The 13,243-nt window shown below is 35.8% G+C and overlaps 1 protein-coding gene across 2 annotated transcripts; it reads left to right on the forward strand.

The window, feature by feature from the left end:
- The first annotated feature begins 1,355 nt into the window (after nucleotides 1–1,355).
- Nucleotides 1,356–3,467, forward strand: LOC103964757 (calmodulin-like protein 11). Of its 2 annotated transcripts, none has more exons than XM_009377727.3 (4): nucleotides 1,356–1,503; nucleotides 1,714–1,871; nucleotides 1,990–2,070; nucleotides 3,102–3,467. In XM_009377727.3, the coding sequence occupies exons 1-4, from the start codon at nucleotides 1,428–1,430 to the stop codon at nucleotides 3,237–3,239; spliced, it is 453 nt and encodes a 150-aa protein (XP_009376002.1). In that variant the 5' UTR covers nucleotides 1,356–1,427; the 3' UTR covers nucleotides 3,240–3,467. The 2 variants fall into 2 exon arrangements, with proteins under 2 accessions (XP_009376002.1, XP_048440522.1); XM_048584565.1 differs by having other exon boundaries at nucleotides 3,127–3,467.
- The last annotated feature ends 9,776 nt before the right edge of the window (nucleotides 3,468–13,243 follow it).

Genomic DNA, 13,243 nt, shown 5'->3' on the forward strand with positions numbered 1-13,243 from the left:
TATATATATATATATATATTAATTCATTGATAAAGGAGTGACATTTATGGTGTGAACCACGATAAGTGTTATGTTGAATGCTAAGCTTTCATTTCCTTTATTTAATGAAGCATGTTCCATATTTTTTGTCTTTGCAGTTTTGGAAAACCTATTGGTCCTTTTCTAAAGGCAAAACGTACTTGCAAAATGCAGACACCGATCTATATAAACGCGTTGAAAATACCAACCTAATGTTATTGTATTATGTATTCGAAATCTAAGGGTGCTAGCGACCTTTTGGCTCGCCCAATTTCGTTTTTCTTTTTTAGTTTTTATTCTCATCCTCCAATATCACGATAATTCAAAATGTTTATAATTTACGTAATTTAAATATTAACTTTGAAAAAAGTTAAAATAAATGTGAAACTAATTCATTTAAATAAAAATCAAACAGTTGGAATTGTGGTACGACATATCAGAATAAGAAAGAGCAGAAAAATTAAAACGAAAAGATACAAGTAAGACGCTGTTAGTCCTGGCCTCCTCGTGCAAGCAAGCAACGCAGCGTGCTTTTTGGGGTTGAAAATGTGAATGTGGGAGCAATTTACACACCTCCCCATACCCTTTAGCGTCATGCTCTTTGAATGCCCCTTGTCTTCCAAACATCAAACCCTTACAGCTGTCCATCCTTATATTTATTCATCTGCATTTACAGTCAAGCAACTACCATTTCTGCCCTAAAAGTTTCTATACCTATATATGCGGTTTAAAATTTTCAAAGATTCCAACAGTTTATAGTTTAATTCATTACTATAAGTTATTTTCGTAAAAAATTAGATAAATTCAAAATAATTGATATCTGCATTTATAATGAAGAAAATGAACGAATACAGTATTGTAAATAAATACTAAAACGACTATCATTTAATTTAATGTAATATGATTTCAAATGTGAATGATATTAAGTAGATATGATCTTTAGAAAGATAAAAACAAAAAAAATAAAAATTAAACGATTGGATTTTTAAATACGGAAACCCATATTTATATATACTTGTTTTTTTCCCTGCCTCTAACTAAGCCAAAGATTTAAAAGTCGTATGATTCTTTTCAATAAAGCCATGACTGTAACAACAAATTCCAGTCATGCATATATAAGCATTGATTTGACCACCTTTTTCTTTAATTTCACATTCTTCTTCTTCTTACATATTATTGTGAATATTAGTTTATTAAATCTTAAACAATAAAAATTTGCTTGCAGTTGCCTATTAAATACCCCAATGGAGGAGGACTTCTTCCTACTTAAACCCAGCTAAGATTGAGCTATACTCAACATTCTCTCTCTCTCTCTCTCTCTCTCTCTCTCTAAAACTCTTCTCTAGAGCTCTTTCTTTATCTCTCTAGACTTGGGAGGTTGGTTGTATAACTTGTAGAAGAAGAAGAAGATGGCAGACGTACTAAGCGAAGAACAGATTGTTGAGTTTAAAGAAGCATTTTGTCTATTTGACAAGGATGGAGATGGTGAGTTTCCTACTTTCATATCCTCCATTCTTAGTTAGTATTTATTCTCTGTAATATACACACACATATAGCATGTTATAGCATTAGACAGCTATATATAGTTTTTTTTACCTTCTCAGATTTGGCAGTGTATGCACAAAAACTAAGCACCCGTTTAATAACCATGAACCGGCATTGACGGAAAATATTTTTGAATATGTGTTTTATTAGGTTGCATTACTGTGGATGAACTGGCCACGGTGATTCGGTCTCTGGATCAGAATCCGACGGAGAAGGAGCTTCATGACATGATAAGCGAAGTGGACGTTGACGGAAATGGAACCATAGAGTTTGCAGAGTTCTTGAGCTTAATGGCAAACAAAATGAAGGTATATAATATATGTGCATGGCATTGCAGATACATATAATTTGACTAAATAAAAATTAATTAGGCTGAAATGTTATTTAAATGTTCTGAATTATGTTTGTATGATTTTCTTTCAATAGGAAACTGATGCAGAGGAGGAGCTCAAAGAGGCCTTCAAAGTATTTGACAAGGATCAGAATGGTTATATTTCAGCTACTGAGGTAAACACAATAAAAATTTCATCTGATTAATTAAATTTTTAGCAACATTTTCTCTACAAAAAGTTAATTAACTGGATGAAGGGTTAATTTTTATCAGCTTAATTTGCATTTATCAAATAAAATGCACTTGCCAATAAGACAGTTGTCTGTTTACGTATGTGACAATTTTGCTCACAAAACAAAACATGTTTTTCATTTGTTTGAAATGATTATTCATAGTGTTGCACTAGAATTTAGAACATATTAGCACCAAGACATAGTTATGAGACTCAAAAAACATATATTGAAGAAACTGTCACATATGAAGACAAGGTTACATTGATTTCTAAAGGACAATTACTTGCATGGAGTTTATAACTCAAGCAAGCAGTTAAGAGCGTTTACCTCTGCATTTAAATTCTGTTATCTCAATAAACAATATTAATAATACCAACTAGTGGCCTAAACAAGCTTTCAGCTATTGAGCAGTGAGAGGCCACCTCCAAATTCAGAATGAGTGATGGCTTCACTGCACTGACTTTAAATTTCTAGCATTGGTAGCAGGGATTGCCAGCATGGTTTCTGATAAGATGCACTTAGAAAAATAATGGGGAGAATCATATAGCTTAAGTGATGCTAATGCTTGCTTATAAAATGTTTTATTTGGGTATTCGTGAAATAATTCCCAATATTTAATCCAAATAAATCACATCCTTTTAACCCAAGTTCTTTCTTGAAGAAATTTTTCAGTGTGATCGGCATACGGGATAGTATATTACGTGTTATTATACAAATGATGAGATATGTGTGTTAAAAAGTTAATAACTTATAAAATACGATTTTCTACCACTCGTGTTTCCGTCATAAAAAAAAAAATTCTCATTCTGATGATCCATCCGTATCTTGATTCCCTGTACCTTTTTCGCATGCAATGAACACTAACCAAACCTTCATTAGACAATGTTTATATTGTTTTCCACATGGACATTTTATTGCCGACATAATGGAACACTTCACATATCGTGTTTGTTCTTCTTCTTGCTTTTTTTTAGCTGAGGCATGTAATGATCAATCTAGGGGAAAAATTGACGGACGAAGAGGTCGAGCAGATGATCAAGGAGGCAGATTTGGACGGTGATGGACAAGTGAATTACGATGAATTTGTGAAGATGATGATGACCATTGGATGATACATTTAAACAAAATTCTCCCATTCAAATTCATCCTCACTAGCCCTCAGGCAATATAAACTTGTATTCGTGTTGTCAAATGACCAAAAATGTAGGACTTGACTTGTACCCTTTGATTTGTTCAATTCCACATTGTAATTCTTTTTCAATTTCTACTTAGTCAATATCATCGTGTGTTTCAATGTGATGATGTATCAAAATCTTTGTTCTATGGGATATATTTATCTACGTCTGTTTTGTATTCATTTCATTCCAATTTTAGAATGATTTATGCCCAATTTTTCTCTTCTGTCCACTCCTTTATATTTATTTTATAGATTTTCTTTTGATTTACTCAATTCAAAAGTAGAAATATATAGTCACTTAGTATTACGATCTAGTGATATTTTTTTTTCATTGATAAGTGAGAGCTCTTAGGTTCGATTATAAACAAATACGAATTTAAACCACATTATTGCTAGCTCATTGTGAGGTTTAATCCACTCTTTATCCTTTAGTATAGATGATATTTTTGTTAAAAAAAATTAGAAATGTACAAAAAGAAAATAATGACGTGGAAGTTGTTTCTCTTTTTTTTTTTTTCAATTTTTGGGTGATTTTTAAGATTATCTTCCAACTCATAAGAGGGGTTTCTTGATTTGAAGTTTCTCCAACTTTTTTGGTTGTGAAGTCTGACTTTGACCGAAGATCAATGGTTGGAAATGTGGCTTCCAATATGAATTGAATTTCATGTTTTCTTTGCTATATCTTCAAAGGATCAAACTTTAGACCGTCCTCAAAACCGCGTGGAATGTGGAATTTTCCTCTCTGTCTCTATATGCCCAAAACCTACATTGCGAATGATCTTCTTTGACGATGTCTTATCCCTCCAAAGACTTTCCCTGCAGACCCGAAATAGCGAGCAAATATGCTCCTTCTTGTGCATCTGAATTTAAATCTTCATCTTTATTAAAATAAAATATCACTTGCATCGATAAAGAAACTTGATGTGTCGTGAAAGATTTAAAATTAGATAGGGCCTTTTATTGTCTTATGTGAAGCAACATAGGGTTGGGCTAGGTGGTATGGGTCAAGCGCATCACGTCTGTCTATCCTGGTCTGCCCTAATGACCTGACCCCAGTTTGCTTAGGCCAACCATAGTTCTATTAGAATCCAGAATTAAAAATGGCTCAATTATGAGTATGGGGAGCTTGGATGTTTCCTCAATAACTGCACTGAGTAACCTTGCAGTTTTTTCATGAAGAAAATTTGTCATATCATTCACGAAACAATAGTGAAAAAAATGATAAGAGAGAAACTCATAGTTGTATATAACTGGTGATATTTAAGATTCTGTTCGACAGTCATACTTGAAGTTCTGATGGTAATGGTTAACAATTTGGCTCATATCATCACGATGCATCATCAAAAGTTTAGACCGCAATAATTATAACAAAATGGAGACATTTGTGACTAACCTCAATATTAAGTTGATGAGGAATAAACCCTCAATATCAATGTCATTATAAAATATGAATAAAAATGAACAAATATTACAATCAGAAGCAGCATATATAATACAATTCCCTCCAAAACCATACAAATTAATTATCTCTCAATCATATAAATAGATGGAATTACATTAAAGGATAACTTACATGACAAGGTAATATAAGTTTTAAGGCAATGAAATAAATAAACAGAAGGAACAAGTGAAAACAAACACTCTTGATCAGAACTCCATTTCCCAGAAAACTCAAATTAATTAGAAAAAAAAATCACCAAGAAAAACCAATATATATGAATTAAGAGGCATTCAGTTAGTCACAGTTGCACAACACATGCAGTTGGTAAAGAGCGAAGACCGCTGCCTGCGCTTCGCTTTACCTTTTGATGAAGTAGTTGGAGCCCTAGCAGCTTCTTTGGTATGTGAGTCCAATAAATTCTTGGTTGAATTTTCAGCAGTCGAATGCTTATCATCTTCATGTGGTGTAACAACAGTACGTGCTTCTTCCTTTTCCTTCAAGAATCCTATGAATGGAATATTTGACTTCTCTGAGTTACTTGCTTCTAATGCGATGACTTTCTCTTCCACCGGCATTGCTTGGTACTGCGAAACCTCTTGATCATATCCAGTGTACTCAATAAAGCTTCCAAGAGTAACATCATCACCTTGGCTTGTTGAGCCTTCTATTGCATCCTTGTCATGATACAGCAAAGGGGTAGAATCTGATTCCTCAGTTCTCGCTTCATTTTGGAGGTCAAGGCTAAAGCTTGGAGATTTTTGTATCTGAGCACAAACATTCAGGTTATCAGCATCTGATTCAGTGCTGGACCTTCTCATATTTTCTTGTGTTTCAAAATAACAGCTTACAGATTCAGATGTTTCAACTTTTTCACATTGTCCATTGGATTGGCTGGCTGCAACTTTAGTTTCTGGTTCTGCCTTTGCTTCTGTTTGAGATGATTTAGTATGTTTTATAACGTGCTGACCAGGCATATCAAGTGCCAACTTGTTCATGGAGTCTAATGCTTCGGCTATCCAGTTATTAAAATCAACAGTGGAAGCTTTCATAGCAAAGAACTCACCACAATTCTCTTGCTTAGAATTTAGAATTGAGTCGGCGCTTTGAGGGGGCAGAGCTTCTGCTTGATCATGATCAACTGCAATTGCACACAAAGGTTCAGTTTTATTCCCATTATCTTCAACAGCTATCTTCTCTGTTGCCTCCTCTTCATCGTCCTTGCAAAGCGCGACAGTTAACTCCACTGGAACCATTACAAGTTCAGGAAACACCTCAACTTTTTCTTCCAAGTCCGAGAATTGGTACTCAGAATCCTCACTTTGGTTTCCAACACACATGACAACTAGGTTGCCATTCTCATCAACTTTTGTCTCCTCTATTCGACAGTCTCTGTCACTTAAAGGATTAATTACACTTACTCTTTCACCGCTCTTAAGTATAGAGACAATCAGTTGCAGCTTCAGATTGAAGCTCAGTTGAGTTGAAAGAATCTGGTTCTATCACCGGTTCTCCACAAGATTGGATTGTGTTACCATCATGGTTGTTCTCTCCATTTTCCAACTCTTTTTCGTTTAGTATGATTTCCTCTTCTACAATCATGCATTTGTCTTTGGGTTCAGAGCTTCTAGATGGGAGTTTGGGGACTTAAAGGCTTCCTGTTCTAATTCAGAGCAATAATTTCCAATCAAATCCATCTCATTTGGAAACTCCTCATGACTTTCGTGTCCTAAACCACTCAGACCACCATTGGATGCTATTGCTGTAAAGATGCTGAATCCACATTCAACCTTACCTCCATCTGTAGTTGCAGACTTCTCTTCGAAGATTCAATTGTTCTTGGGATGCCTTCGGCTCCAGTAATAAGTCATCCCTTTGCTTCTCCATAACTGGACCAGTGTTAGAATCAACACTTTCACCCACAATTGCCAATGCCTCAGCGTCCGAGAGGTGACCATTCACCTCAAAATCAGGATTTGATCCTAGAGAGTCTTCACTTCCTCCTTCTAAAGATCCACCGACATGTGTAGTTTCAGACTTCTCTTCGAAGGATTCAAATTGTTCTTGGGATGCCTTCTGCTCCAGTAATAAGTCATCCCTTTGCTTCTCCATAACTGGACCAGTGTTAGAATCAACACTTTCACCCACAATTGCCAACGCCTCAGCGTCCGAGAGGTGACCATTCACCTCAAAATCAGGATTTGATCCTAGAGAGTCTTCACTTCCTCCTTCTGAAGATCCACCGACATGTGTAGTTTCAGACTTCTCTTCGAAGGATTCAAATTGTTCTTGGGATGCCTTCTGCTCCAGTAATAAGTCATCCCTTTGCTTCTCCATAACTGGATCAGTGTTTGAATCAACACTTTCACCCACAATTTCCAACGCCTCAGCGTCCGAGAGGTGGCCATTCACCTCAAAATCAGGATTTGATCCCAGAGAGTCTTCACTTCCTCCTTCTAAAGATCCACTGACATCTTCTACAGTTCGGTCATCAGCATCAACTGTAGCCATTTCATGATGATTTAACTCCAAATGTGTGGATTCTTTAGGTTCTGGATCATGTGAAGTGGACATTGTCCCCTCTTTCTCTGTTGCAGTTTATAGCATAGAAGTATTATGTTGGGATTTTTTTTTCTCCTTCTCATTTAAATATATAGTCAAATTTTATTCAGAAATGCATAGAATTAAAGTTCAATTAAAAGTACAGAAATAATTCAAATAGATATATTACTTGTACTAAGACTAATTACTGAAATATCTAAGAAACTATTCAACTAGTACAATGGAGACGTACCTTTGTTGAAAGAAGCCTGTTTCTCAAAATGATGCTCGATCGTTCCTTGCAGATCTTTCTCCTCTATTTCTCGCTCTACCGGCTTCTCATATCCCGAATTGTTAATTGATGGATTTAGTTGCATTTTACCGTCTTCTTCACCTGCTTCATTCGATTCGAGTTGAACTTTTAATGGTTCATCAAGAGGATTAACTTCAATAGCTTCTTGCTCTATGGACAGAAGACCAAATGTTAAGTGACAATAGTTTTTCTAATCAGCGATTCAGTATTAAGAAAGTAGCTAACCTGTTCTGTCTGATGTCTGATCATCAACACAAGTATCTTGTATTCTCTTTGGATCATCGGAAGCCAAGTCGGTTATGTTTTCATGAAAATCTTTTCCTTCATCTTCCGGTACTACTTCATTTTCTTCTTTCATGTCATTTGCAAGAGTAGTTTCTGCCAAAGGTTTATCGGCAACTTCACCAACTGTTGTGTTCTCTTCATCTGCAAGAGAATGTAATTGCAAATCTCAAGATATATGAATCAACAAAACACAAAACAAATAAAACGTTTTCAAAAACTTCGAACTGCCATGCATGCATACCTCTCAAACCTGATGTGTTGTTGTTACCCATCTCATTTCCCATGATCAACTAATCCAAATCCTGCAGTACAAGCAATGCAAACATTACGAATCCTCTCGACTATTGTCGGATAGAGAGGAATTCAATTGAAAATTGAGTCTAAGTTCTAATACCATATGGAATGATGTATTCACTTGCAAACTGCTATAAACATTTGAGAAGAACGTAATTTAATTCTATTAAGTTGCCCTTCCAGGGTGTAGCACTTGATAAAATATACCACTCCTACTTCACTAGTTTTTCTTGACCTGCCACTATGATTATGTTGTGCCAAATGTTTAATTAATATTTAAATTGTTGTTTATTCAAAAGTCTAGGCTATGTTATCTTAAGGACGCTAATTAACCTAGCTAATTAAGCTTTTTTAGCAACCAGATTTGTACATGCGCCGCGCAAACAAACAAGTGGCTTTTAAATGGATGTTGCTCAAATTCCAGATGAGGCGCTCATGCGCGGCTTTGTGTTGTGCAATCTAGTGACACAACGCTAATACTGTATTAGAATCAACTATGTTCTGTGCTTGTGCCATTTTCTTTTCCACATTTTAGACAGTTGATTTCAAGTACGTCCAATCACAACAAACTGCATATGTTTCACATACGTGACGGTGGTCGGAATTTAGTATACTTAAGTTTACAGCTCGTCTTATGTTCATATTGTGCTTGCCAGCACTACTTTTTCGGAATGAACATTGGGACATGTAAAGAACTCTTGGAAAACATTCTATCAACTAGAAATTGTGTGAACATCCAGATTATGAGATTAGGGGGAAATGATTAGAAGGGAAGGACATTTGGTTCTGACGGACTGGCACGAGCCACGTGTAAAGTGCTAATTGGCCAAACTTTGGGTTTGCATAGGGTGCTGATGCAAATATTCTCTCTTTCCGCCATAGAAATGGATGCGTGGGTCTGTTCTTTCAAGGTTTCTTGATGTCAAAGCTTTGATGCTTACATAATTTAAAAGGATAGGGGCTGATGATAGCTGTGCATTGTTTTTGGAACCCTCTTAGCCTTTCTACATGCCTGAAAGCAAGCAACAATGGAGTCGTTGGACCCTCCCACAATGAAAAGATGAGTTGTGTAGTCACTTTTTAGCAAAATATTAGCCATGGAATGATTACACCATATTGCAGCCATCTGTGTGACCCTCTGCCCTATTAGTTTTTCTTTCCTGCCAAATTCTCATGACTTGTCATCCACTTGTATATGAACCTATATTGTATTATACCTACTTGTTAGATAACTTGTGGATTGATGAATGAAAACAGCTGATGGCTTGCTAGAAATGAAAGTGTTGTGATTCACTTGAGAAAAGAGTAATATAGCATGGTTCATCACATTTCAAAAGGAAAAAAAAAAAAAAAAAGAACTATTTTGTTGAAGAACATTAAATCAAAACAAAGAGTAAGGAGAAGGACAAAATTTATTAATTTAATAGCAACTGTAAGACAGTTTATCAACAAAAATATAAGTTAAGCTGCTTACGTAAAAAGATAGTCAAAAGGTTTAATTTGAAAAGTTAAATTTTTTTTATTTTGCCTTAAATACGTTAATGCTTTTGGGTTTATGTCAATTTTCCTATTTCATTAAAGAAGTTTTTAACTGACCCCATCGCCCCCATTACTGCTTTCTTATGGAAATGGGAGAACCTAATGAGTGTAGAGATGTAGTTACTGGAAGCAGTCCTTACAATTCTGCTAGGGGAGAGAATGCTGGAAGGATACTCGAAAAGCTAACTGATAGTCTAAACAACAGCACCAACACTACCAGTCTGGTAGTGCGTAAGGAAAACCTCAACAAATGAAATTTCTTTGGGAAGTTTAAATCCACCTGAATTTCGAGGGATATAGTGGATCCAGTATCTGAGGTCAAATTTTGACTAGTATTGATAAGGTGGGTCTCGATGCATTCATCTCATCAAATGTAACCAAATTTTTGTCGAGCTGGGTCTCGATGCATTCATTTCATCAAATTGACAACAACGTATGGAAATTGATTTGGAACATCAGAGCGGTCCCAGTGGTGAACTATTTTCTGTGGAGAGCGATAACCAATGCCATCGTACAAAGCTTTCTCATTTTTTGTCACAAGGTTGCCTCAAATCCTCTTTGCCCTTTTGTAAAATGTTTGAGGAATCTATCGAACGCGTGCTGCTTTTATGCCCCTGAGTGATGTGTGTTGGGCCTAATCCTCAACTAGTTACAACATTGGGTTCGTGGTTCTTAGGTATGGTACAATGCCTTCTTTGTCGAACCCTCTGTAAACACGAAAATCCTAGACCTTCACTTTTCTAAATTTCTCAGTTTAATGGTTGGGAGATTTGGAAAGAGAGATGTCATGCCTTTCAATGGACTAGATCCTTCCCCTGCTCGAGTTTTGCAGAGAAGCTCCTCTCTTTTTAGTGAGATTACTCATGTTTTGTTAGCCCCACCCTTCCTGCAAGAGATGAAGGAATTCCCCCTACATATCCTCGCACTTTTCCTGAAGTGATCATTGAGAGTGACTTGAAGGGAGTTGTGGACTGCATAACAAAAAAGAGTGCTAGTGGTATGTGGAAAATTTTATCCATTGTGTCTAAGATTTGGAGGCTCCAGTCATCTTTATTTGTAGGCTAAATCCGAATATAAAAATACTTATTGATCTAAATCAAATTTAGGGTTAATTACACTAAATCCTTTGAGGTTTATCGTTTTTTCACATAACTCCCTCACGTAAAAAAGATTACACTAACACCTACTGAGGTTCTAATTCACTTTCACATAACCTTTAGACTGAGATCATCTTAAAATATTTTCTTAAAGACAAATTTGACATCATTATTAATTACTTTAAAAAATAAAAATAAAAACTTCGTAAACATAAACATAATAATAACCAATTTAAGAAAATACATTTTAAAAATAAAAAAACTTTTTAAAAATAATTATTAATTACTTAAGACCTCTTCAATTGCCCTTGGCACATTGTGAAGGCAAAGAGGACCCCGTCGTACAATCTGTGATTGATCATGACGACATTGGTGATGTGTGCAGGGGACGCTCATGTTAGAATTTTGGAGTGTGTGGAGAAGAATTGGACATTTAAATTTTAGTTGTGATCGTCAATTCTTCAATCACCCAACAAGTACTCTGTTGAACGAATCTTTACCGTTGGTGATTGAATCTCCTGAAGCTACCGTTGTAGCGAGATGTTATGCATTCAATCTAGTTACCTTGTATTCTAGATTTGATGGACTTGTTTTGACCCTCAAATTTTTTATTGTTCTTTTAGCCTTCTTGGCGTAGTTTTCGCTAAATTCGAGAGCAATTCAAAATGGATCTGCTCACTGAGGTATTTGTGTACCATATTGTTCGGGTACATGGTGTGCATGTCACTATTGTATCTTATCGTGATGTCGTTTCACTTCCAAATCTTCGGAAGTCTTCTTGAAAGTCATGGGTACTAAATTGTTATCCAATAACACATATCACCTTCAGACTAATGGCCAGTCTGAACGAATTATCCAGACCTTAGTGGACATGTTGTGTGTTGTCTATAATGCAATTTTAGCATGGTTGTAATAGACACTTATCTTTGTTAGAGTCGCATACAGCGACGATTATTATTTCAGTTTGACTATGGTACCATTGAGACGTTGTATAGAAATTCTACGCACAGTACATGATTGACATAAGAGTATTACGAACAGGTATTCGAAGGGTCGAGATTACGATGTAGTAAATTATGTACTATTGACGATGTCGCCCGAAAGGGTAATACGTGAGTGCGATCGAGGCATTAATCGGACAATTTATGTGTATTTCCCAACGAGGGACAAGATGGTAATATTGCACTTTCGAGAATTTATTACTTGCTTATCGAGACAACAGTGAGTTGTCGGTATTGTGGATTGCAGATTGTAATATCGATGACTTATTCGTTGGGTTCATTAAGCAAGTTGACAAGTAAGCCTGTATACGTTAGTATTTTTATTTGTTGTTTGGGCTTGACACAAAGATAATACACACATATCCTCGGAGAATATGTGTGTAGGTGAAAATCATTTCTATTTTCGGTTTAATTTCAGTATAATTATTTAATTTTATGTTATTATATATGTATTTTGATGTTATATAAATATATATATATATATATATATTTTGACTTTATGTTTTATAAAGGTATTATGTTATAGTATTGTACTGAAGGAGAAGGAAAGTTTGAGTTTAGAGGTATGAAAGAGGAATCATTACAATTCAATCGCGACAGAGTGCCATTATCTTTTATGCAACCGCTCTAACTCAATCTCTTCTTTATATATAGACATATATATATATATATATATATATATATATATATATATATTTCTTCCTACCTCTTGAGTATTATACGTACAACAAGTTATCGCAAATTTCGAGGAAATAATTTTGTTAAGGGGGGTAGACTGTTAGGACCCATCCCTAATTTTTATGATGTTTTAATATTAAAAGTGTGAAATTACCAAAATGCCCCTAGAGGCGAGGATTTTGACTTTTGTTGACCATCGTATCGTAACACGTATGAACCATTCTCTTAGCATATTATTGCAGTACTCGTCGCTACGAATGTGTGGGAGCAAGTAGAACTGAAATCGGAGTTACAACGAAGATTTGACAGAACTACGAATCCGATATTTTTGTAAAATTACTTTTTTAATTATTTAATTATTTTAATATTATATATATATTTTTTTAGGTAGGATTTTTTGTGGCTGTGGGGCCCACGCCCCTTCCTCCTTTTTCCCCTCCCTGCCGCGTGTCCCTCTCCCCCTTCTCTCGAACTTTATCTTCCCTCAGCACTCTCGTCTCTCTCTCATCACCTGTTCTTCTCCTTTACTGCAACACTGGCAGCATCACCTCCAACCTTACTCGCTACTCTGGCGAGCATCTTCACCACCAACCACTACCTTAAGACCCTCATAATCACGATCCTAGACCAGGCTGAGGTCTCTCTCCCTCTTCTCTCTCTGCACAGTGGCACCGCCACTGTTCATATTTTCTTCCAACGAGTTCTCGAGTTTTCGACAATGGTGAGCCTCGAAACTAACCTAAATCTTCTTGG

The sequence above is a fragment of a genome, unplaced genomic scaffold (genome assembly GCF_019419815.1).
Source record: "Pyrus x bretschneideri cultivar Hongxiangsu unplaced genomic scaffold, Pyrus_bretschneideri_v1 Contig21, whole genome shotgun sequence".
Classification (NCBI taxonomy): Eukaryota; Viridiplantae; Streptophyta; class Magnoliopsida; order Rosales; family Rosaceae; genus Pyrus; species Pyrus x bretschneideri.